The sequence below is a fragment of the Accipiter gentilis genome, chromosome 1 (genome assembly GCF_929443795.1).
Source record: "Accipiter gentilis chromosome 1, bAccGen1.1, whole genome shotgun sequence".
Taxonomy (NCBI): Eukaryota; Metazoa; Chordata; class Aves; order Accipitriformes; family Accipitridae; genus Astur; species Astur gentilis.
The window spans coordinates 16309888-16336281 of record NC_064880.1 but is presented as its reverse complement, the minus strand read 5'-3'; the positions used below and the strand labels follow the sequence as shown (position 1 = coordinate 16336281).

Genomic DNA, 26394 nt, shown 5'->3' with positions numbered 1-26394 from the left:
TCCTAGATTGCCCCCTCCACTACCAGCATTTCAAAGAACAGGATGGAGTGGGCACCACACTCTTTCCTAGAGCTCCACTACATATTTTTGCCAGTAGAATTGCGAACTTCATTTAGTTAAGCTCTGGGAAGTATCTCAGTTTAATAAAATACATTATTATTACTGATCATGACTACAGGCTTTGACAAAATCTGGTCCATAAAGGCAATGTAGGCACAGGGAACAACAGTTAAATGACAGTCTCAGCATTTAAGCATTCCTGATGAGCTTAAGTTTGCTTCAGAGCTTGCTGAAGGAACTTTCTTCAGTCTTAAAAGTTGACCTCAGTATGCACTGGATGAAAACCTGTAATATTTAAGCATCAGAGCTGCTAAATGTACTGATGAACTGGGATAGAAGCTCAATTGAAAGCAGGATGGAAGTTCAAACATCTTATGGAACATGACTTCATGATCACATGGATCTTTTTTGGGTCTTCAGAAGCCATGAATCTACGTATGTACAGAAAAGTAGCTTCTTGAAATAGCTTCATTCATTCCATCAGCTTAGTGCTGCAGAAGTTAGCAAAAAGATTTCTACAGACCTCTCTGGTAACTGGATTGAAGACCTGAACACCTTTAATATAACAGCAGAACGGCTCTGCACATCTTTTCAAATACTCTGTGAGATGAAGCACGCTCTCACCTCAGTCTCCAGGAATCTTCGCAATGCTCTCTTCTTTTTAATGCTTTTGCGCCGAACATACACGGCAAATGTCAGGCCCACAATGACGATGATGAAGAGGCCACCAATAACTCCCGCAGCAATCAAAGGGGTTCTAGCAATCAGAATCACAAACTTTATTTTTAGGTAGGGTGAGAGATCAAAGAATGGTTAGGTACATAAAACACAATCACTTGGAAAGCTTATTAACTGCCTTATCACCAGAATTTCTAAGTCAGTCCAAATGGGAAGTCAGGGGAAACACATTAACATATGGTATGACTTTTCTTGGTTTTAATCAATATACCAATTCTACTTTTTTCAAACTGCCATGCACATGTGAGGAGTCGTGTGGACAAGGAGACACAACATGCACTTTGATGGCAAACGCAAATCTGCAATGGCAAAATGAGGATACAAGTATCTGCAGTTTTCCTGCAAGAGCTTTAACTATGCTTACTCTTTGGTTCCATCTAGATTAACTCATGGGCTTGTGCATTTAGGGGAAAACAAACTAATGAAAAATTCCCAAACTACCAGTATGATGTGCCTTCCTGAATATGGAGGAAGTGAGAGGCAACTTCAAACGTGGTGTTTCATAGACAAATCTGGAGGCATTATACTCGTACACCTTCCTCAAGTAGAGGATATTTATATTTGAACAATGTAATTCATAACTAGAACCACACACCCTCTTGGAACTCCTGGTTCATTACTATTACACACAAACATTTTGGTCAGGGGTTATGGTTGCACCCATCTGGTTTTGCTGTGGCTTTTCAGCACAGCCAAATCCCAGACCAAAAGACTGGTGTGTTGGAGCTAAAAGACTCTGTGAAGAGTGCCAAGCAAGGCTCAGCTTTTGCACAAGACCTGTTGTCCGCCCACTACTCCTATAACTCCTTTCAGCTTTCCAGGCTCTTGAGCAGCATGAGCTACAATTACTAATTTGTTTTTCCATAGTGATAAGATATACTAGGCTAGCATCATGGTAGATGCTACACAAGCACAAACCAAAAAGGTTGTCTCGGAGAGTCACTCTGACTTAGTTGCCCACATTTGGAGACTGCCTACACAGTCAGTGGAGAGAAGCAGGCTCCCTCTGAAGAAAAAAGTCAAGCAACAGTTGCTCTGACTCAGTTTTCTTTCTCTCTCTCCCTGCTCCATCTCTAAAGGGTGGGTAGCAGCCTCCCAACCAAAACCTTTGTTTAGGCATTTTCACAGCATACCAACAATTTACCAACATAAACACACTCACAGCATTTAACATCCCTCTAACAATGGCTGGACAGTAGCTGAAAAGATGGGTAAAAAGAGACAGCATGACAACTGCAGAGTATAAATAGTGCTGAACCTACTGCTTGGTAACTACAGGAAATAAGTTAACTGTTCTCAAGATTGTGGAAATATCACTGCTATGCTTTAAGAGCCTTCCTTGGTTACTTCTGAATGATGATGAAAGACACGTTATGGCCTATTAATAAATATATACCACACAGCTATTGAAAATTTAAAGCAGTCTCCCACAGAAATAGTGAATTGATTTATCTGACCCTTTATTCTTCTTTTTATGTCCTACCACAAAGCAGAGCAGTGGGAAGCAGTGCCATGTAACCTGGTTTGGTATATTAAGGTGTGTCTACAGTACCACTGAGTACCATTTTGAAGCCCATCTCTGTACTGTCCTAACTGTCCCTTGTTACTGCAGTTTGGTTCAGAGAGGTCTCAAAGCATGCAACCTGGATTCATTTCAGATACAAACCAGAAGCTAAGTTTCTGGAGTGAACCTAATGTGCTCCAACCTCTAACTGGCATTAATGTCCACAGGATCGGACTAGAGCTAACCCAAAGACAAATCCCTTGCAGCAAACATAGCCTAGACATTGAGACCATTACCTATTTCATCCTCCAGATCCAATCCTATTGTGTCACTCGCTTCATGTTAACAGAGACAAAGCCTCATACTCCCACATTCAGTTATTAAAGCACCATGTTTAAAGCACCACTATCATGCTTGCCCAGGGAAAACACATTAAGATTACACAACTGTAGGGCCTATTATAGTTCAAAGACTTTGCGATGGAAACCGTAAAGACTGCAAATAAAGGAAGCTGAATGTTGTCTGGCTATGAAATGGATTATGATGTTTGGGAAACAGAAGTTCAGTACCACCTACTTCTCAGGCAGAGACACTCCTCCTTCATCTAGTTTGGCCTTAAGACACATTGCCTTTTCTAATCCCCTTGGTTACTCTGCCAATTTTTGAGTGCAGAGCTTGGATTAAAGGACCTGGCATATCCACCCAAAACAACACTCCTCCTCATTTGCATGTGCTTTCCATGTTACTGATGCAAGAAACTCTTTAATAAGCAATTATGAAAACCACTGGACATCAAAAGACTTCTATGGAGCTAGTACTGACTAATGGTCTTGAGCAGAGGAATTTTTATTTTTTTTTAATGCTGTATGAACAATTATGTAGTTTTTAACAACCACCATCAAACCACTGACTGACAAAACAGGCAGGAGAGCTCTTGGCTTTGAAGTGCGTATTAATAACTATCATAACAGCTGTCAAAATAAATAATTAGAGTTTTATGGTACTGTCTACACTAAAAATGATCCAAATGGTATTTACATGATAGACCATAATAAGGAAATGGTTCCAAAGGAGATATAATGAGTAGTGAAGAAAATAAAATGAAGTTAAACATTCTTTGCAGCCTTTTTATTGTTATAGAGTACAGGGGTTCAAAATGAATCTTTATGATCTGTCATGTCAACTCTCACTGACTTTAAAAGAAAGTCCTCATCAATTTTAGTAGTGAATTGAAAAAAATTAAATGATTTTCAAAAACTTCACCAAACAAGCATTTAGTCATTAATGTGAAATATGTTGTAATTGCATATTATATCTAAATTTGCAGGAGGTACCATCTAAACACACTGTTAAGCAAGCTTAAAAAGGTAGTGTAAAAGGAATAATATAGCATGTGAGAAAAAGCATATTTAAATGCTAAACAAATAACTGAAATACAGAAAAAGTTCTATTTTCAACTCAAATAGCGATCAGTTGTCTTCACTCCTAAGTCCACTATCCTTGCATAAAAATCATGACAGGCACAAACATCACAGACCGAAATGGATGCGATTGTATACCATGCAGCTTCCCCTCATGCCGCTTCTGAGCTAAGCCCAAAAGTCAACAATCGCGTGTTTTATTTGCTACACTTCCAAATGATAAGTCACTGCCTTCAGTGCTTTCTGGTATCATCAGTGCACTTCACTGTTGTTTCCAACCACATGTAGATGATTTTCTAAGCCCCGTTTTCTGCATGTCACTTACCTAATCTGGGTTATTTTCACTTATGTTCATTACAGTGAGTTTGCTTTTCTATCTATTCTACTAATATCTTCAATTCTCCTGTATCATTTCTCTACTGTTTTCATGTTTGCAGTGTCTTACATTTAATACCCTGGTGAATTTCATTAACATGCTGTTTACCTTTCTTTTACATAATTGTTAAGGTGGTTTAACACGGATCGCTGCAAGGTGGTGCTGATCAGAGATATTGCTGAAGACACAAAACCTTTCTCCCGTTTTGTTTTTTTTAATCCAATCCTTTTTTTGCATATGCATCTAACCAACAGTTCAGCTTCACATACAGCTGGACACACAGATCTCCTTATCTCATGGCATTAAGGGCTTAATCCACTTACATTTTTGCTACATTACTGTCCTGCATCCATCTCTGTGAAAGCAATTGGCTACATTTGCCCACCTCAGACTACTGTCCACTTAAAACTAATTCCATGAAAGTTAACAGGAGCAATATTGATACAGAGACAAAAATTTCACTATCAACCCCCCCCCATGTTGTTAAAGTAATTTTTAAAAACATAGAGGCCTCACTTCTCTGTTAGGGCTCAAAAAGGCTAAAGTCAAGCAAAGAGAAGTAGTTCCATGTCAGTCCTGCCTGTCCAGCGTAAATAATGGACAACCAAAAGTCAATCCTAGCTTACACTCCTTTCAGCTCCACCATGAACGCACCAACAGGAAACTCCTGATATAGCCACTACTTTCCTTTACACACTGAAAATCTACCCCAGAGGAAGAAAAAGATCTCTGCTAGGTGTCTCTGGACTTTCACGCTCATCAAAATAAACTTAGCCGTCCAAGAAATATGGCCCTGAATTGTAACTCAACCCCACATAATTAATTTGTTATCTCCCCCCCCCGCCTTAACTGAGGACAGAAAACCCAATTAATGATTTGGAAAAGGCAGCAGCAGGGGAGGCAGTGGTACGGAAAAAAAAAATCACAACATGTAAAATCCTGCCTTTTCAACCAGAAACTGTCTGTCTGTGGCTAGAAGTTGAAATTAAGATTCTAGTATTCCCTCAGGAGAAATGAATGATATATATTTCTTTTAAAATGTGTACTGTATTTTCATATTTAGAAGCATGTAACACCCACTCCCACACACGAAAACCAAGACAAAAAATTCAAAGTTAGTATTCCAAGATGCACAAGGATGCTCAACAGGGGGGCTCATATCATTCCATCCACTCCAAAACAAAAAACACCTGCAATTCCCACAGTGCTTTGAGACCAAGTATTAAAGCCTAATTACTGATTTAGATGAGTGTACGGTCTCATACTCTTGACTGGAGAGTGCAGCAGAAGGGGAAAGGAAATAGAATTGTGGCCCATGGAGTAGGACTGAGAAAGAACACCTGTTTTCCTATCTTTGGCATTAACCCAAGCTTTGAAGCCAAGGTGTCAGAGGGCTTTAAGTTCCTGCCTCAACCTTCCCTACCTTCCCCTTCTTTGAATTTTATCTATATATCCAAACAGAATTCATTACAACCCTGAGTATTTGTGAAGCAGTCACTTCTTGGAAATTTTCATTACCAAGGCATTATTTTTTCCTGATAGATGATTCATTCGCTCTGCATTCCTCACTCCTTCCATCAGTGGGGAGTTCAGCCGACTTTGAAGCTGCACTTTTAGAGACCTAACAGATTCCGCTAATCCTGGAATGATAATCTTAGTATTTAAAATATACAAGATAAACAGCCAGACTGGGAAGCAAATTTGTGTATGTTTTAATATCTTCTCCCTGCTGTGCAGCACTGCCCTGGCAGAGCTCTACAACCGTAAGTTCCAGAGTGCCTAGTGTTCACAAAATGGTACTCCCTGGGGGTGGGAAGAATTCATCTAATGTTATTCACATTAAGAGGTGCTTTGCTTTATATTTTTCAAGAACAAGGCTCCCTTCCCCCTTCCTCCACCTAATCTCAGGGTGTTTGAACACTGACAAATGTCACCATTTATGTACAGATCAGGAATTTTTATCATGTGTAAACACAAATTTTAACTCACAGCTGATCTCACAATTACTACCAATTCTGCATTTAATCTAGATACAGGCAAACTGCATTCCATTGTACTGTCAACTAGCTGTAGTTAAACTCTGGTTGGTGGCAGGCAGTTCTAGCCACAACTTTTCAATATGCAAAATGACCGCAATGTTGCAGTCTATTTCTAGGTCCATTCAGCAGTTAAACATCAAACCCAGTTTTCACTTTGGACGAGGCTAATGCTGACAAACATATCTGTAGTCAAAATTGCTTTTTCCTTACCCGCACTGGCTCCTATATTGAAGCCTTCCTCAAGCACGTATTTAAGGACATTTCTAGATCACTATAATCAAGTTATCTGTATGCTCAAAGCTTTTTCAGCAGCTTTGCCAGATGAACAGAACATGTGCGGAACAGAGACTTGCCATCTCTAATTGACAGTGTACACCCTTTCCTCCTCTAGTATACCACTAACCAAGATGTGCTGTTGAGAGCAACTGTGCTGTTAGGATACATCAAAATGTTTTAACATATGGTGACATCATTTGCTGAAGGTTTGCACATATTTTGGTTATCAGAGTGTTTACTGAAAACAAAACACCAACAAGATGCAAACAAATACATTATGTGCATTCCTTAAACTGTAAAATTGTGTCCTATTCATGCCTCTTTTTTTAAAAAGGTAGGAGTCCTCATTCCACTCAGCAAAATAAATGAGGACAAAGAAAAAAATATGAAATATAGCTTTGAAAATGAATATAACCTAGAATTCTAGACATTAACATGTATCAATTATAAATGTATGACATCTTTATTATCATTAAGCACACATAGTGCCCAATGAATTTCTTTAAAACTAGTTTTAAATATGAATGGCATAATTTAGAACAACCACATTTCTGTTATGTTTTCACCAGAAATTACTAAGAACTCTCAATTTTAACTCCCTGTTAATACAGTTGACTGGGAATAAATGCTGAAAACTCTGGGATTACAGTATCAATATGGAGGCTTTTCATGAGCTTCTCTCCCTATAAAGCTGAAAAGCCCATATGACATCTCTTGCACTGTTTTTAAGCTGAGATTTTTCTCTTCTGCCACAACATAAAAAAGGAATGCTATTGTTAAGAACGTGCACGGTGACTTTGTTTTGAGGCTTGTACTTTAAGTAAACAGATTAACTTTCCTTGTAAAATATGCCAAGTCAGGCCCCATATAATGTAGATTGATTTATCTGTGACAGAAAGCCAGTTATATCCACTAGATTGGACTCACAGCTGAAGCCAGTTCATCAAGTAAAAGAACAATCCTCTTTATAAACTTGTCATATTTTCCATTTTCTTTGGGAAGAGTAATATTTTGCTTTAAATAAAGAAAACTAGACCTGTAATGACCATGGGCGCTGAGGGACTGCTCTGAAGCTAAAACCATCAACATCAGCTCAGGGTTTCTCTCTGCATAAAGCATTCCTGTTAGAAGCAATAAACTTGGCCTGCTTCTCTGCAGCCAGTTGCAGTCAACTGGCTCTACAGTTATGTCTGTATACATGAAATTATTAATAAGAAAACATGCTTTTCTCAAATAGAAACATAAAGCACATTTTCCTGTATGACGTTATATGCTGAGAGACTACTTTGTCTGGTGGCACTGCTTTCTGTTCATTAACTGTCAAACCCAAAAGTACCACAGACTGAGGCAAAGCGTGTTACATTGCTTGAGGAGCTGGAGAAATACAAGGTAGTGCCCATATTAAATCAGTAGGTAGCCAAAACACTCAGTGGGAGCTGGGTCGTATAGACACTATAAATCCTAGCATAAAATTGGCCATTGAAACTGAGCAGGAACATTCCTTCGCTCTGCAATAGGTGTTCAGGGCAGATTTTTATAACGTTTTCTTCATTGCCACATTTTGGTTTCTATTATATGTTCTAGCAGACACGGGCAGGCCAATTACCTTCACCCTACATCCTGTACAACTTCTCAAGCAGAAGGCTGAACTTGAGCCTAAATGGCTCAGAAATTATTTCAACCTGCTCTCAGCTTTGCTCCACCAGTGACTGTACAGATGAGTGAATACTGCAGTCAGTGTTAATAGAATTCATTAACATTTCAGGTGGCAGCTTGATTCAGTCTAATGCATGCCATTTTTTCTTTACAGTTAACAAACAATTATATAGACAGGTGTATGCTCCAGAGTCTGGAAAAACAATCAGATCTCTGAGGACATGTATTCATGATGAATTAGACGTTCACTACTTTGTTCTCTAAAATTTTTGGTACCCAATATGATACAGGACACAGAGGGCAATTCCCTTCAGTTGGGTGATAAATCAAACCATAAAGAATATAGAACAGGAAGGAAAGTTCAGGAGCATTTTAAATAACCAACAGGAGTAAACCTGTTTGAATACGGTGCTTTTCCTTCTGCTATTTTTTTAAAACACTTTCCAAACTCCACTGGTGGAAAGTGCTTGTAGTTCCAGTTAAGTGCTTGCTAAAATTGAGCTATTCAACATATGAAAAATCCAAACCCATACACAACTAAGCAAAGTCTTGCCTGTAGGACTGCACAGGTGGTTTGCCTACCTTTAAGGAGCTGCAAGAAGAAGGTTTCTCCAGCCCATGCCCTTCATTTTTACCTTACTTTACAAATAATCATCTTTATTTTGAAAATGCATTAATCTCTCTTTTTATACCTTCCCCTTTTGATTGATTTTTGGAATGCCAGTCTTTCCTGAGAGTAATCATTCAGAAGATTGAAGAAGCACAGAGCAGATTTTTTGTCTAAGTGGTTGTGAACACTGCAGTCTTTCCTGTTCCAGTTTTGAATCATATGGGGCAGCGAGCATTTGCTTTCACAAGCTCCAGGAGTATGTCACAGTAGGGAACCTTCAAGGACTGTATTTGGGGACCAAGTCTGAGATTCTGTTCCAGATTCTCTCCTTCTGAAGTCTTTACGACTTCATGTTTCTCCTTTGTGAGAACAGATTCTGTACTTAAAGAGCCCTAACTTCTGTCACACCACTTCTGGTCCAGCTCTGCATCTACACTCCCACGAGCCATCTGACCAAGGTGAACAAACCTCTTAACATGAGTGAGCAAGTCAGACTAAGGTTCAGCACTGGACACTGGCAGAGGGGATACTCCACCCCCCCTTTCAAAATAAAATGGGACGTGATAAACTGACGACAACAAAACTCACACTAAGTTCACGATCTTCAGGTTTCTTGTCATATCCAGTCATTTGTTTTGTGATAAATGTAGAGCTTACATGGGTTTCAGGTGATTTTTTTTAACAAGGGGTGGCATTAAAGCATCTTTTGGACCTGTGCAAGATGAGAGTACATGGAGGATTTGCACAAGAATGTGTTTGGAAATATGCCCCCCATATATCGTGCTTTTATTACATATATTCATGCCTATATATACACACATATGATTAAAACTTTTTCCTTCAAAGTCCAAATCAAAATAGTAACACTTCAACATAGTAACGCTTCATTCCACACTAATATAAATGTATATATAAATAAAGCATTTGAGACATTTATTAGAATACTAGTAATGGACATGATGCTCTTAACTTCAACATACATTTTAGCTAGTCCTTGTTTGAGTTCTAAATATGCAGAATTTATCTTCGTGGAGCATAGCAGGGAATAAATGCAGCCAATGCTCATAAATATTGAGGAAAATCTAAGGTAGATAAAGAGCAGGGCATAAGGAATTTATTTTTGAGTATGCCTGATGCTGCTTTCGGATCTATCACTATTATTTTACAAGGATAGCATTTTGTCTAAATGCCCTACACAAATTATATCAATCATTAGAAAATCCCATTTGATCATGGGGAAAAACTCACATAAAATTGAGATCCTCCTTCTGACACAAGGCTTATACAGGATCATCTCCTATATGATAATACGCCCCAAAATTCTTCTATGTCTGTAACTTAGTCATCTCTCAGCAGTTCTTATATTACCAAGCAAAACAGAGAGAAACTCTGGTGTACCTTGCAACTCCTCTTCATTCCAGTCATCATCCCAGTGCCAGCATTTCCCCAGAGGCCATTTAGAAAAGAAAAGTTCAACTTAGAAGCTCCGAACCCACCTACCTTCACTCCTCTGTATCCACAGCCACCCAAAGGAATCTGTTTCACCTCACTGGCTGTAGAGAGCCAAGAGAAACCAGCCTTTGTGAATATTATCCTCATCTTGTATTCTCAGCTCTACTGATGATTTTTTTTTTTCTTTGCATCTATGTACACAGCAACCTCCTATCATCTTGATAGTCACAGATGTGACTTGATTAGAAAAACAGCTTGTGTCCATGGTGAGGATACTGCTCAGAGTAACCTAGACTCTACAACAGCTGTTTTATTATGATTATTTCGCAGTACAGTATGGCCCACATAAAGGCAAATGATAATTTAGTAAAACAGCTCTTCCTTCTCCCAAATTTCAGTATGATAGAACATTCCAGAATTTATTGCAGATACCGCCTTATCTATGCATCTTCCAAATGTTAAAAATACTCCTCTTGCAATAGCTGCTAAAATCCCAGAACAGAGCAGGCCAAGCATCTGGGGAAATGGTGATCCAGCTTAAAAATCTCTTTTTCCTCTTTCAGCCACAAACCCCTTCCTCTCCCCCCACCATCAAACTCCCAAACCTAAGTACCAGCCTCTCTGGCAGACAGTGGATCCGGCTGACTTTTCGTGTCTTTTAGGTCTCACAGCTTCTGAAGCTCATTAGGGCTCAAGAAAACAAGGAGAGAGAAGGCTCATGTATCTTTTTTTCCCACCTCTATCATAAGGGAGAGAGGGACCACCTCTCATCCCACTTCAGAAATATATGTATTTGAAGTATTTAAGTGAGAAGATCACAAAAAGGTTGATGAAACCAGCTAGAGAGAATACACACAAATGTACTGCTATAGCTACAGGTTTTGGCTTGCGTTCTTAGTAATTGCCTTTTTCTTGCTGGAATTTTCCTGGAAAGGGAAAGAGCTCCCTTATTTTAAAAATTGCTTGATTAAAAGATGACTCTGACTTCGCAAAGTTTGGAATTTGGAGCCTGATCCACTGGTTGATCCAGGAAATAAAGAAGAGAGCGTTCACGCAAAGCTGAAGTGGTGAGACAGCACTGAACTTAGCCTGCATCCAAGTCATTTACATGCAGAGGATATCGCTGCCACAAGGGAGGGAAAAAACCCATATCTACAGGAGATGGGACTATTTTAAAGCTAGAATATTATCTCTTCAATCTGTTCTTTGTCTATTATCCTTACTGTGATTGAGACTACGCATATTAACACCTAGTTGTCCATTTTTAATGCAGGAACACTTTTTACACACACACACCCCCCCCCCCCCCGCCCTTCCGTGCCATCAGACCACAAGGTGCAGGAAAGAGGTAATTTATTTCTGAATTTTCTTTAAGGAAGGTTATTCAATCAAACAAAGCAATGCCCACTGATACAGAGCCCACTGAAATGAACTGAAAATATCTCAACGGCTGATTCAAGCCTACTGGGAACTTAGAAGAGACCAGTTTGGCCACTGCCACGTTGGTGAATTGCCCACCTAGAATTAGACCTCTTCCCTCCCGTCTACCAGGTCACTGCTGTTTCTTTGCTTCTAACCAACCAACCTACAGGTTCCGTGTATCATGGTCCATGTTCCCAGCATTGTTTTCAGATTAGTTTGCAGATTAACATGCTATAGTGCCAAAAGTAGGGATCACAATGTCTTATCTCCTCTTCAGAATGACCTGTAAGACCTGTGATGTCAGTCACACTGACATCAAGCCTACAGGTTCTAATTTGGCTGAACCTTAACAGCATTAACTGGAGCAAAATAAATGGTAACAAATAATTAAAAACACATCCTCTGTCCTTTTGTTTGCTTCGACTTTTCCACCATCACCTCTTCTTTTTACTCACATTATGTTGCTTTACAGCTTCTGTGCCTTCTAAGAAATATCTGTGCGGCTTAATTTCAGTGACATATCCAAACATCATTAGGTTTACTACAAGTAGACAGCTATGAGTTAAAATGGCACAGCAAGGAAAACAAGAAAGTGTAATGAAAATCCAAGCAAGCATTTTAAAAGGCAAGTAACACCTTGGTGTACTGCTTTGATGGACTGTGTTTCTAATGGACAGACTCTGTCACAGGCAGGTTATTTGGAGTCCAAGACAAACAGTTTGAGGAAACAATTCACTCTTCTTGCAGTAAAAGGTTGATTGCGTTTCAGACAATTTTCCTGCAGGTACTACAAGAAAAAACTTCATATAATTTTCAAATCAGGGATTACATCATGCCTGGACCATGTTTAACCAAAGTCTGGCTTTTGTCCTGATGACAATTTGTTCTCAAACTTCTGCATAAATGCTACAACTCTTCAGGATGGGGGATTACCAGCTCTGTTGAGAGATATACCAGAACAAGCAAATACACAGTAAGCTCCTCACAACTCTCTGCCAATGAAAACCTTGATCAGAACTAGATAGCACCTGGTTTTCACCTTATCCCACAATCTTCCCTTGCCTGTTTGATCATCTGCTTAATCTCAGATAACTACAGAAATTATCTGCATTATCTTCTATTGATGAAACAGCCAATAAGACCGCAAAAGAGGTTGTTCACCAGTGTGTGAAGATCGTGACATTAAAAATTTACATCTGATTGGAAAAAAAAGTGAAGTTTTTTGACAAAAGTACTGTCATCCCTAAAGAAAACTTCACTTTCAAAGACTACATACAAATAAAAACAGTATCTAGATATCATGCTTTCTAAAACTTCATAGTACCAAAGATACAGCTCCACCAAAGCATCTTCCAGGCAAGGAAGGGAGGGACAATAAGAAGATTACTTTATGGATACCAGAAGGGAATAAATCTATCCCAAACCCAAATGTGGTCCCTGCATACAGTAGATTACACAGCTTGACATACTAACTTTGATCTGAAGAGATCCAATTAAGCAAACTTGACTGTATAAATCCTTACAAAACAAGCCTACCAGTACCAATGTACTGTTCAGAAGAACCCCAACAAGACCTTCCCATTTTACGCAAGAATTGCAGCTCCTATATCACCTGACAGGTAACGGTGAGTAAGCCAGAATGCAGAGAATTGAGTCTCGGCTGGACTCTAAACTCAAATACATTTGTCATGTAAATTGTCTAAATATGAAAAAGCAAGAAATCCTGCATTACACAGGTAGATAGGATTTAAGACCACAAGCTTTAGTTCTGATTTATTACATGTTAAATATTAATGAATTATTAAGAAATCATTCACTGAGGTTTAAACAACTCTACATCTCACATATTTCTAAAGCTCCACAAATGTATTTTTAATAATAGATAATTCATTTATAACAACATTAAATCTAAATTAAATCCTCATTTCAAGCCATAAAAGAAACCCATTGGAAGGTGGCGAGATATATACTGTTGCTGTATAATAAAGTCACTTCTTCATGGCACAATTTTATTTCTGCATGATATATTATTTGTGTAACCAAACGAGTACAGACACACAACACAAGGCTTATGTAGCCTGATAAGAAATAAAAGCAGTGACATCTACAATAGGGCTGTGTGTTGTTTTCCATTCTAACAAACCATTTTCAATTTGGAATTTCCTAATGCTTCTTGCCTTTCAGCAGTGACCTGTCACATTTGGCCTAATTACTTCTTATTTTTTCTGCTCATAGTTTCAGTAAAAATAATTTATTCAGTTTTCTGAACAAAGAATTTTCTTATTTTAAATTTATTTGAAAATTTATTTTGCAACTTGTGGTAGCAAAGCTACTCCCCCCCAAAGCTTTTATTGAGAAGTGTCTGCAAAGAAATTGGTTATGACCAGTGCTTGGTAAATACTGTGTTTAGTGCATTCTGTATATTTTCCATGACACTCTTCATAAAACTGAGAAGCTTGCTGTTAAGGTGGGGCTGAAGATATGCATACAGCTCACCAAGCTGGACTCAAGCCACGGAGGGGTAGGACTTAATGAACACTTAGAATGAACTTCAAGGATAACAGAGGCACTATGAAATTCATGATGTTACTTTGTGTGGTAAGCAGATCAAACACAAGTCCCTGCACATTTCTGCAAGAAACGCGCTTGCTTGCTTTGTAAGACTGGGCGCTGCACTAATGGTTCTTCAGAGCTCAGCAGCTGAAGAAGGCACAAGGGCTGGGACATACCGAACAAGACAATAAGGACTGCCACACCTATATCCACAAGGAGACATTCTAAGACAACTTCTGTAACCTCACTGTGGCATTTCTCTGTTTGACGTGCAGCACTGCACAATCATGAATATTACCCAAACTCATCAAATAAGCACAGCTGCTGAGAAACTTGGTCTAGGAGTATCAACAATCTCAATATACTGCAACATTATTTTGCTCATTTTCCACTCTTTCATAATAAACTACTAGGAACAGATTTCTGGCCTTACTCCATCCTATGCACTCTCAACAGGATCCTCAAACTACTGGAGCCACAGAATGGACTTTAAAAAGCACTTGTGTACCAAGTGCTTCTAATTCTTTCAGTCTTCCAACCTTAACAGTCCATTTCTCTCTATAGTAGCAGATCCTACCAAATCCTTCCATACTATGAGACCACACCAGCCAACCCTGCTGAGTAAAGCAGATGAAGTAGAAACCCTCACAGATCCCAGAAAAATCTTTCTGAACATGTTATAGAACAGAATTTTTAATACAATGAGAGCTTTTTTACCTGTGGTCAGATCTGTACAGCAGAAAAGAAGGAAAACCCACCAAGCCCCTTTCCTAAGTACACCAGTCTTCCTAAGTGGGATTTGTAAATATGGGGGAGCTCAAGAAATCACTGCAGTGACTTTCACTCATGTCACAGGGGTACTCAAAATGTATTCCTCCTAAAGCACGGGGCAGTGAAATGTTGTGACAATAAAAGTGTCCACAGCAAAGGTCTGTTTGAGAACCAGTTCAGAAGCAGCAAGTTCTCACACAGAACAGACATTTCTCTATCATTCTGTCCTAGACAGATCAAGTGTAAGCTCTATCCAACCCAAAGAGGCAGGGCAAGAAATGGCCTGTTTTTCTAATCTTGATTCTTAAAAACCTAAAAATAAATCTGTTTCTTCAACTGCTCTGTGCTGATAGAGCACCAGAAAGCTCCATGTTAAAAGTCTCTCAAGAGTAGCATCTTTTACCAATCAAGTAATGTAGTTTAGTTTGTACTCACAGATCTTATTTTTCCTCTTATTTTATACAGAGATTCTCTTCCTCTGGCCCTCCAGAATGACTATAATTATTCTATAAAAATACAGAGCATATGGAACACTTTCCTCCAAGCAATGGAACAGAGTGCCATAAAAGCAATGAACATTAGCAGTTTATTAGAGGCGGTTTCCCTTCCCCATCATCTACTCAGAGCTGCTGTGAAATACTATTGAAGTCATACTGTGCAAGGGTACAAAACAGCTATGAAAGGATTTGCCTGCATTACATAGGGTTTACTGTTAATTAGCTCTTATACACACATGCAGTACATAAAACCAGCTTTTTTTTGTTTAGGAAGTGATGATTTGTTGAGGGGACGTCCTTTGTTGATATAAAGCTAGCATTAGGATTGTAATTTGAGTTAACATCTACACATCATTTTACGTAACCACTTGACAACAGTGGTCCTGGCTAATTAGCTTCTGTTAGTTAAAAGGGAAATGTGAATGACATTTTCTTAGGGCATAAATGGAGAGAGACATCAGCTTACTCAGACCAATAACATCAAGGTGCTAGTTCTTTCCTATCATATCCACCACATGCTTCTGATCACATCTTCAGATTTGCAGTCTCTCATGCACTGGAAAACAGAAACTTCACTCCTTCGATGATCTCTTCTCTCTTAGTATTAAGCTGAATGAATCATAGGAGGGATGAACACATTTTGAATTCATACTTTAAGTAAAAACTTTGTCCGCAGCCTAGCTTCGATAACTGATTTAGCAAAACTTTTCTGGTGGACTTGGGAACAGGGGAGCATAGAACCAGCAGCCTTTTGTGACTGCCTAGAGTTCTTAATGGGCAGCAGAGTGTTATTTTTGTTATAATTCTTATTTGAGGGGAAAAGGCCTCAAGTTGTGGCAGGGGAGGTTTTGACTGGATATTAGGAAAAATTTCTTTACTGAAAGGGTTGTCAGGCATTGGAACAGGCTGCCCATGGAAGTGGTTGAGTCACCATCCCTGAAGGTGTTCAAAAAGCACATCGACAAGGCAGTTCAGGACATGGTTTAGCAGGCATGGTTGACGGTTGGACTCGATGATCTTAAAGGTCTTTTCCAACCTAAATGATTCCATGATTTTTACAGTTTTTCGATCTTCCTTTTAGGCAATGGTTATCCAAATCTTTGAAGCAGGCATATTCCTCCTCTCACTCTTTGTTCCAGATCTCTTAACAAGTATAGTGTTCCACCCAAGGAAAGCACTCTCTACAATTTTCAGAAAGTATTGAAAAGAGGACAGTCATTCTAGTAAGGGGTGGGAAAGGAGGGCAGCTAACTCCTTTGGGCTGACTGGGAAATTCCAGCCTCCATCTGTTTTCCATCTTTGCTTCGGTGATTTCTAGGAAAGGTTGATACAGAAGGGGGAACTCAAACTAACGCCTTACAGTAATAATCTAGTACCTACTCCCCCCACCCCTAAAAGTCAGAGAACAATCGGATGAGCTACGAGCAGCTGAGTAAAGCCAAGACACAAGGCTCTTGTCTCCTCTCTGTTCCTCGGGCTGAGATTCTCAGCACGGAAGGGAAGGAAGGAAGAAGACAGAAAGAAGGACAAAGAAGCAGCGATGTTAGTTACATGCCAGCTAAGGACTCCACTTTGCATGTGGAATTCTCTGCTGGCCTGTCCCATTCCTTTGGGCCCATGTGTCATCTGAGCAGTCTGATGAGGTCAGCCAGAAAAACATCTCAGCAAACTTCCTCAGTGAATCACACGAATTACAATCAGAAAACACTGAGACAGGAATGCTATGAATTAAACACAGTATAAATACAGGCAGAATGTATGTCACAAATGTGAGGAAAGGCTTTCCCTACCATATGACTTCAACTGCAGCAAATCAAGAGCTATAATGACAATAACTAGAATTTGCAACTAACCACAAGCAGAAGCAGCACTCATTTTTCCTGTGACTTCTGACTCCTTTAGAGTTTGAACTTTTCCTGGCAATTAAGAATACAGTGAAAGCCTTTGTGAGGATAAATTGAACACATCAAAAATAAATGTGGGTCCTCACAAGGAAAAAAAAAAAAAAAAAAAAAGGCATGTGAGATCCAGCAAGTAACCTAACAGTCATTTGAAAAGTCTTTCAAGTAGGCTAGAGGAAAAGGGCTAAGATAGCCCTTATACGTGGCACTGAGCTGGAAATGGGAAAAGGGTTTCTTGCATCCTTTTGGACAGAACTCTATTGAAGTTAAGGTTTTAAAAAAACCAAACACATATGCAGAAAGACATGCAATCCCAAAGGTAAGGATTTTTTTCCACAAAATATAAGGGACCAAACATAAGCAGAAAACCTGAAGTTTCACAGGTCATCTCAAAAACAAGCCATGTGATGCACATCTGATTAATCTTTATTAAACACGACAGTAAGAATTCCTTTGCTATTCTACCAGACTCTTACAAAAGCCCTCAAGTCAATGGATCATGGCAAAACCAATTTGCAAACCACAAAACTGGAAAGAAAAGCAACACTGGTATGAAAATGGAAATAGGTGAAGATGAGAAATATCTCGTCGTTTGTGGTTAGAGCCCTCCTCTCACTTTCAGCTGCCTGAACAGCAGAGAATCCCGCCCTTCAACTCACTGCTAATTCAGATCAATGGAAGACATTCAAGTGAATGGATAAGGGTAAAACTGATTATTAATTATTTTCAGGTCTGTAAATCTAGGGAGGACACGCAGTTGTCAAAGGGACATGAAGAAGGTTCTATCTAAAGTGAAACATACCCATTTTTTATTTACATTCCTACTGTAATAAAAAGTATCACTTTGCCAGTGCAGTTTTGCCCATTTTTAGCCCAAACAAAACGAACAATTTTCACACAAAAAAAATTTAAAAAATGCATAATTTCACTAATCTAATAAATTTAAAGGTATGAAATTTCCTTCTTTGGCTTAAAAGTGAAAGAATACATACCTACTGACATTTAAACACAGTGCAGTAATTTTCCTAAAATAAATTCAGCAAAGTTGGAAAAAAAAAAAATCCATCAGATTTAAAGGAAACATTTGAGGCTCTTCCCCTCAGACTGAATGGAGCAGGCAATTGATCACTTGAGCAGAGTAAAACAATTGCTTTAATTTCCACCCCCCTTAATAATTTGCTTTACTACCTTACCAGTAGATTCAACGAGACAAAACCTATGATTTACACAACATATAAACCAAAATAAGCATTGCCTGCTAACACATGGCTTAAGCCTCGCACCCTACTAGACAACACTTTCTTTAGCGTTGTGTTATCATGTTCGAGGTTCCACTCCTTTAATTCCACTTTTAAATATAGGGCCCAATCTAACATCCACTGTGATTAACAGGAGTCTTTCCATCAAATTCAGTGGGTATTTGGCAGTACCTTCAGAGACTTTACAACTACCTGAACATTTTCAATGCAAAGGTAAGTTTTGGAGTTATACCACTTGAATTAAACAGTGAACAAGGTCTGATTGGCTTTTGGGGTAACAGACAAAGCCAAAACAAGCAGCCTGTAATGCTGTAAGAGTTACACTACAGCTAACAAGTTGTCTTCTAGTATAAAGCCCTTAATGTTCCCTCAAAAACTGATTAAAAATCCAATTGATGAAATACATGTTATTTTTAAATTGGTTACTAAAGCAAAGAACTTCAGCAAGGCCTTCATCCTCAGTATTTTGGTAAACCCTTAAACTTATGCAAGTAAGAACACATTTTCTGTATTTCTGCTTTGAGAAAAGTTGACAAAATGGAGACCTTTAAAACGGATTGCTTGGTTTGGGCAACTCACTTTGGATGAGTACATCTGAAAATGAGTTCCCCACAGAATTATCTCAAACTGGATATTCCAGATTAAAGAAAATACTGAAAAACTCAGTATTCTTCTGTTGCTTATTCATTGGTCTGTGAATTAAGTGAAAATTGATATTGATTTAATTAAACAAGTATCCCATTTATAGAGTACTGTTTTTCAAGCCTAAACATGTTCTCCTTCAACAGCTAGAAACAGGAATATTCACATTAGGTACACAAATAGGAAGGGAAGGCAACCTTAAAATCTTTAAAAAAAGACATGAAAAAAAACCCAAAGTAAAATCCTTAATGAGGTGAAATTGATTGAAATGGTATTTTTTTCATCCAGTCAGCTCAGGACAGTAATCCCAAAGCCCGGAAGTCATACTAACCAGTTTGAATTTAAAAATAAACAAACTCAGTGGCAATGAAGGGCTTTCATGAAAAAGAATGCAGAGTATAACCAGAATATTTTGGAGTATTCTTGCATTAATTTGTTTCAATCATCATTACTGAAAAATAAAATTGCTGCAAGTTTAAGATTTTTTTTTAAAAGAGAAAATAATAATAAAAAAATCAGATAATAATGTTTGTAAATTAAGGAAGAAATTCCGTTTTGCTGAAATATTTACTTTTTTCCAGAGAAGAATTATGGAAGAAAAAACTTCATTTGTTTTAAGCTCTGTCTTAAACAAAAACCCCCAACAAATCAGCAAAAAAGAAGTAAATTCCAATTTAACCAGAATATTCACCATGTTTACTTCTAGTAAAATTTCATCAAAAATTACATACTTCTGCAGAAAATTTCAGAACTAAATCCTCATTGATTTAAACTAAAAGAAAACCAAACCAAAAAAGAAGGGATTTTCTAATGACCCTAAACGAGATATTTAATTGGCTTTCAAATGCAAAAGTAAATTTGGGTGTTCAGAGGCATATCTTACTTAAGAACAAATTATATTCTCCCCATAATTTGCGTTTCAGAACAAAATGGATAGTATGACATTCCTACGGTAACCAGGGAAGGACCTTGTGTACAAAAATGGAAAAGTGGTGGATGTTACCTAGCATGTTGTGGTAAAGTGGACTGTCGTGTCCATGGATAGTAAATGCAGTCATGACTAGCGGGACCTCTACACCTGCAGGCAATTACAGAACAAAAGACGTCATTTGCCATTCACAAGGACATGCACACGCATGCGCCCTTGTCCACACATGGAGGATGGAAGACACACAGGGAATGATCACTCGGCAAGTACCTATCCATCAGGCCAATGCAGTCCTCAATACGTGGCCCTATGCACCTGCAGCAAATCCAAATTGAGAATAGGGAGAGAAAGAGAGAAATCTGTTATTTACAGATCCAAGAAGCATGCATCCCCTCTTTGTGCCACATTCTTAATTACAATTCTCAAGAGAGACCTAAGTCACCACAAAATTATAGCTTGTGAGAAAAACAAACTTGCAACGGGAACAATTATAGCAACATAAACAGCACTCCGAGGTTGGACGTATCTTGGCTCAAACAACACTTAAGGCAGCTTCACCTGCTTACGTGGGAGTCCTGACAATAGAGTTGCTTTTTCTGGATGTTGTCTGCATCATCAAACCAGTGATTACTGCACAAAAGCTGTTCATTTGCAAGATGAGACCTCCAGGAGCACAATGCAAAACTTTTTTTTATTTCTGTAATTGATGCAACTGTTCATTCTGTTCTAAGATCCTAGCTAGGGCAACTACAGAAATATTTTGGAAGCGGACTATACTTTTATCAGGGAAGCTCAAGGATGAACTTCCAACAAAACCCAGAGCAAACTGGTGTCTGCTGATTGAGGCATTTTATTCTGCTTTCCTTAGATGCTGCCAAAAGTCCTCCACCTGCAAAATCAGTAGGTGCTCACCAAAGGCAATGGAAATGCAGGGAATCACTTTATGCAGCACCACTAAAGCACCACCATGGAGAAAGAGTCTGTTTGCAAAACATGGATATGCGTGGATTTTCCCTGCCCTCATGAAGAGCAGTAGTGAAGTGGTGTCCTAGGTCCTCTGCATTCAAATAGCAAGTCAATTACACATTTACACACAGTCAGGATTCTCAGAGACAAAATACATGAAGTTAAGCTTTTAGGGGTTAAGACAACCTGACACCCTTTAGAGCTGAATGCCCAGCTAGTCCCTCTGTAGCCGTGAGGAGTATCTAGCTCTCAGCATTTTAAGGAAACCGTACCACTAATTTCAAATCTTTAACATGATCTCAGAGCCATTTTATTAACGGGCTCTTTGGCTGTACATCTACTACAGGAGCAGGTGATCTGACACATCAATAGACTGAAACTCATTTCTGTTGAGGCATTTTAAATTTAAGGTATGATCCCAAACTCTTTTTAAAGTCTCCTGCTTTCAGTTTGGCTTTGACAGAGGGATATGCATGTCAAAAATCTCAAAGAGTTCAAATGTGCTCCCCTGAGATCTTCTTTCCACTTCACCATCACTTGCCACTCATCAGCTTTTGCTGCATTTCAATTAGCCATCACTCTGCCATTATAATATAAATTCAGTGAATTCAATTTCCCCTTAGCTGCCCATCAGGAAAAGCAGAATGATAGTGAACCTTACCTCTTGTTTGTTTACTTGAATTTTTATTTTTACAAAAAACTGTGACATGCAAACACAAATTGTAAGGATTTCCTCAGTAACAGTTTCCTTCAGCAAACGTGCAGACATAAAAAGGATTCATTAAATACCCAGGTGGCCAGATAACACATAAATGGAAAGGGTAGATTTAAATGCAGTTCAAAAACTTAATAGAGAGAACTCCTGAAGGGTGTTTTTTGAAATTTCAGCTGCCCTGGGCTTCAGGACTTCAGAATTCAGGACTGTCTGAATTCTAACCAGTCTCAAACATATCCAACATTTCTTCCTTTCATGGCATTCTCAGCAATTTGCAGAAAAACATTTGAGTAATGAAGAAGGCTGAAAAAAAGTTGTTCAGATCTTCCATTTCCTAGCATGTCAAGAGAAGCTGAGTTCAGACTCTTACTATAAATAAAAAGAAGGCCCTATTCAAATTAGAGATCTGAGAGCCCATTACTAGTAGTTCAGATAACTGGCAGACTAACATGAAGAGCCTGTTGTCTTGGAGTCATTCCACATTTGTACATTTGTTCTTTCAGACTTTTGGAGAAAAGAACTTAAATCCAAGGAGAAAGCGCTGTTTGGACCTCACCCACTCTAGGCTGAAACACCATTGATTTTTATTTAAACCCGTAATCTTCTTCAGCGGATTTTGCAGCCCCAAACAGAAAATTCTGTCCAGGTACAATTTCCATTACTCCTAGTCATGTTGAATAGTTTCTACTCTCTGACTGGCTGTCCTGATTACATGCAGTAAAGTACAATACTGTGTGAGTAGCGGCCATATCTATTAACAAGTTATTTTGCACCACCTAGTCATCGGTTATTTTTCCTCTGGAAGTAACTTCCTTGGTTTCAGGCTTTTTGACACATGTAAGTATAAGCATGACACAATCATACATCACACTGGTACTCCATTCACCCCCAGGGTTCCTTCTTCTGCGTGGAGTCTGGATGATATTTTCATTTCCAAGTTCGCTCTGTAAAATGAACTGGTTAACCAATACGTGCCAATTTATTAATGATATATTCAGTACCTTAAAACAGTCCAATACAGCTTATACAGAAAATTACACTTGGAGCTCATCCTAGCTTCACAGATAATCATTCTGTCCCTCCAGTCAGGGGAGAGGAGGAGGGGGTGTTGCCCCCTATGTCAATGACCAGCTGGAGCGTATGGAGCTCTGCCTGGGGATGGATGAGGAGCTGATGAAGAGCTTATGGTCAGGATTAAAGGGAGGGCAGGGACAGGTGACATTATAGTGGGGGTCTGCTACAGGCCACCCAACTAGGAAGACCGAGTGGATGACGCCCTCTATAAACAGATAAAAGCAGCCTCACGTTCACAAGCCCTGGTCCTCATGGGGGACTTCAACCACCCTGGTATCTGTTGGAGGGACAACACAGCAGGGCATAAGCAATCCAGGAGGTCGGTGGAATGCACTGATGACAACTTATTTCTTCAAGTGACAGAGGAGCCAACGAGCAGATGTGCTACGCAGGAACTTGTTCTCACCAGCAGGAAAGGCTGGTGGGGAACTCAAAGCTCAAGGGCAGCCTATGCTGCAGCAACCATGAAATGGTGGAGTTCAAGATCTTTAGGGCAGCGAGGAGGGCGCACAGCAAGCTTCCTACCCTGGACTTCAGGAGAGCAGACTTTGGCCTCTTCAGGGATCTGCTTGGTAGAGTACTATGGGATAAAGCCCTGACAGGAAGAGGGGCCCAAGAAAGCTGGTTAATATTCAAGGATCACCTCCTCCAAGCTCATGAGCGATGCATTCCAACAAAGAGAAAGTCAGGCAAAACCACCAGGAGGCCTGTGTGGATAAACAAGGAGCTCCTGGACAAACTCAAACACAAAAAGGAAGCCTACAGAGGGTGGAAGCAAAGGCAAGTAGCCTGGGAGGAATACAGAGAAATTGTACGAGCAGCCAGGGATCAGGTTAGGAAAGCTAAAGCCCTGATACACTTAAATCTGGCCAGGGACATCAAGGGCAACATGAAGAGCTTCTATAGGTATGTCAGTGCTAAAAGGAAGACTAAGGAAAATGTGGGCCCTCTCCAGAAGGAAACAGGAGACCTGATTACCTGGGACATGGAGAAGGCTGAGTTACTCAACAACTTTATTGCATCAGTCTTCACCAGCAAGTACTCCAGCCGCACTGCCCAAGATGCAGAAGGCAAAGGCAGGGACTGGGACAATGAAGAACCACCCACTGTAGGAGAAGATCAGGTTCAAGACCATCCAAGGAACCTGAAGATGCACAAGTCCATGGGACCTGATGAGATACATCTGGGGGTCTTGAGGGAACTGGTGGATGAAGTGGCTAAGCCACTATCTATTGTATTTGGGAAGTTGTGGCATCTGGGCAAGTTCCCACTGACTGGAAAACGGGACACATAACCCCCATTTTTAAAAAGGGAAAAAAAGGAAGACCTGAGGAACAACAGGCCAGTCAGTCTCACCTCTGTGCCTGGCAAGATCATGGAGCAGATCCTCCTGGAAACTATGCTAAGGCACATGGAAAATAAGGTGGTGATTAGTGACAGCCAACATGGCTTCACTAAGGGCAAATTGTGCCTGACAAATTTGGTGGCCTTTGCCAGCGATACAGTGTTGGTGGATAAGGGAAAAGCAACTGATTTCATCTATGTGAATTTGTGCAAAGCATTTGACACTGTCCCCCCAGCATCCTTGTCTCTAAATTGGAGAGACATGGATTTGATGGATAGAGCACTCAGCGGATAAGGAATTGGCTGGATGGTCACACTCAAAGAGTTGCAGTCAATGGCTTGATGTCTGAGTGGACAGCAGTGATGAGTGGCGTTTCTCAGCGGTTGGTATTGGCACCGGCACTGTTCAACATCTTTGTTGGTGACATGGACAGTGGGATTGAGTGCACTCTCAGCCAGTTTGCTGACAACACCAAGCTGTGTGGTGTGGTTGACACGCTGGAGGGAAGGGATGCCATTCAGAAGGACCTTGACAGGCTTGAGAGGTAGGCCTGTGCAAGCCTCATGAAGTTCAACAAGGCCAAGCACAAGGTCCTGCACATGGGTCAGGGCAATCCCAAGCACAGATACAGGCTGAGCAATGAGTAGATCGAGAGCAGCCCTGTAAAGAAGGAGTTGGAGGTGTTGGTTGACAAGAAGCTTAACAACCTGGCAACGTGCATTTGCAACCCAGAAAGCCAACCGCATCCTGGGCTGCATCAAAAGAAGCGTGACCAGCAGGCCAAGCGAGGCTACTCTACCCCTCTACTCTGCTCTTGTGAGACCCTCCCTGGAGTTCTGTGTTCAGCTCTGGGGCCCCCAACATAAGAAGGACCTGGACCTGTTGGAGTGAGTCCAGAGGAGGGCCACAAAGATGATCAGGGGGCTGAAGCACCTCTCCTATGAGGACAGGCTGGGAGAGTTGGGGTTGTTCAGCCTGGAGAAGAGAAGGCTCCAGGGAGACCTTATAGCAACTTTCCAGTACCTAAAGGGGGCCTACAGGAAAGATGGGGAGGGACTCTGTTAACAGAGAGTGTAGTGATAGGACAAGGGGTAATGGTTTTAAACTGAAAGAGGGTAGATTTAGATTAGATGTAAGGAAGAAGTTCTTCACTGCGAGGGTGGTGAGGCACTGGCACAGGTTGCCCAGAGAGGTTGTGGATACCCAATCCCTGGAAGGGTTCAAGGCCAGGCTGGATGGGGCTTTGAGCAACCTGGTCTAGTGGAAGGTGTCCCTGCCCATGGCAGAGGTGTTGGAACTAGATGATATTTAAGGTCCCTTTCAACCCAAACCATTCTATGATTCTATGATCCTCTGAAAGAAAATGATGAGTCAAAACGGTTGTGAAAACTGGAGTAACAACTGCTTTTTCATGAAACAATCCTTTCCCCACCTGTCACAAATATTGTCTTTCATCAATTTTCCTTAAGACTGAAAGGTAGGGCCTTAACTGTTCACGGATGTGGAGTAGTGAAGCCATTTCTAGTCAGATGAATACTCAAAAATCTTTGTCATTGGAAACAAAATTGATTATACAATACCATAAATGGACTAACTCTGGACAGGAGAAAACCTTAGTTGTGGCAATGCCCCCAGTCATACAACTATTGCTATGGATGAAGCCAGTCAACTCAAAACCAGGGGGTTACTTACCTAATAGGAACTGCATACTGATAGTGATAGTAAAAAAGTTTAACAAGGGCAGGGGGTAGGAGGAAATTTTGTATCAATGAAATAGTAACAGTTTCGTAGTCAGAGTTTGTGGCCATTGAATTTGCACTATTGTTTCATCTGGAATTCATAACGCTTTCCTAAAAATATACCTAAGCTTTAGGGGCAAGACAGTACTTCTGACTTCAAACCCCTTCTGGACCACACGCATGTTGATACGGCTTCCATGACTTCTCTGGTCTTGGCTTAGAAGGAAAATAAAGTTTTGGTGAAGAGTAATACACTTCCTTCAAAAATCTGTATGAGAAAATGCCTTTTTATGATGAGGGGAGCTGTCCAGCGAGATCTCCCATTTGTGTCTTGCCCAGTAAGGAAGCAGACTGTCAAATGCTATTACATAATTAGTATTTTATTTCTGTGAAAGTGTTCTATTTTGGCTAGTTCTGCAAGAAAAGGTGCCAAATGCTTTCTGACTCTCT

The 26394-nt window shown here is 39.9% G+C and overlaps 1 protein-coding gene across 9 annotated transcripts in view; it reads right to left on the bottom strand.

Moving 5' to 3' along the window:
* ERBB4 (erb-b2 receptor tyrosine kinase 4) overlaps positions 1-26394 on the bottom strand; it is a 645972-nt gene that overhangs the window by 129581 nt on the left and 489997 nt on the right. For 6 of the 9 annotated variants that reach the window (XM_049809016.1, XM_049809051.1, XM_049809025.1 and 3 more), the window contains exons 16-17: positions 20181-20255; positions 685-817 (exon numbers count right to left, since the gene is read on the bottom strand). In XM_049809016.1, the coding sequence (XP_049664973.1) occupies positions 685-817; positions 20181-20255 (208 nt within the window). Of the gene's footprint in view, positions 1-684; positions 818-20180; positions 20256-20375; positions 20421-26394 lie in introns of all 9 variants that reach the window. The other 3 variants (XM_049809033.1, XM_049809042.1, XM_049809070.1) reach the window with 1 other exon arrangement.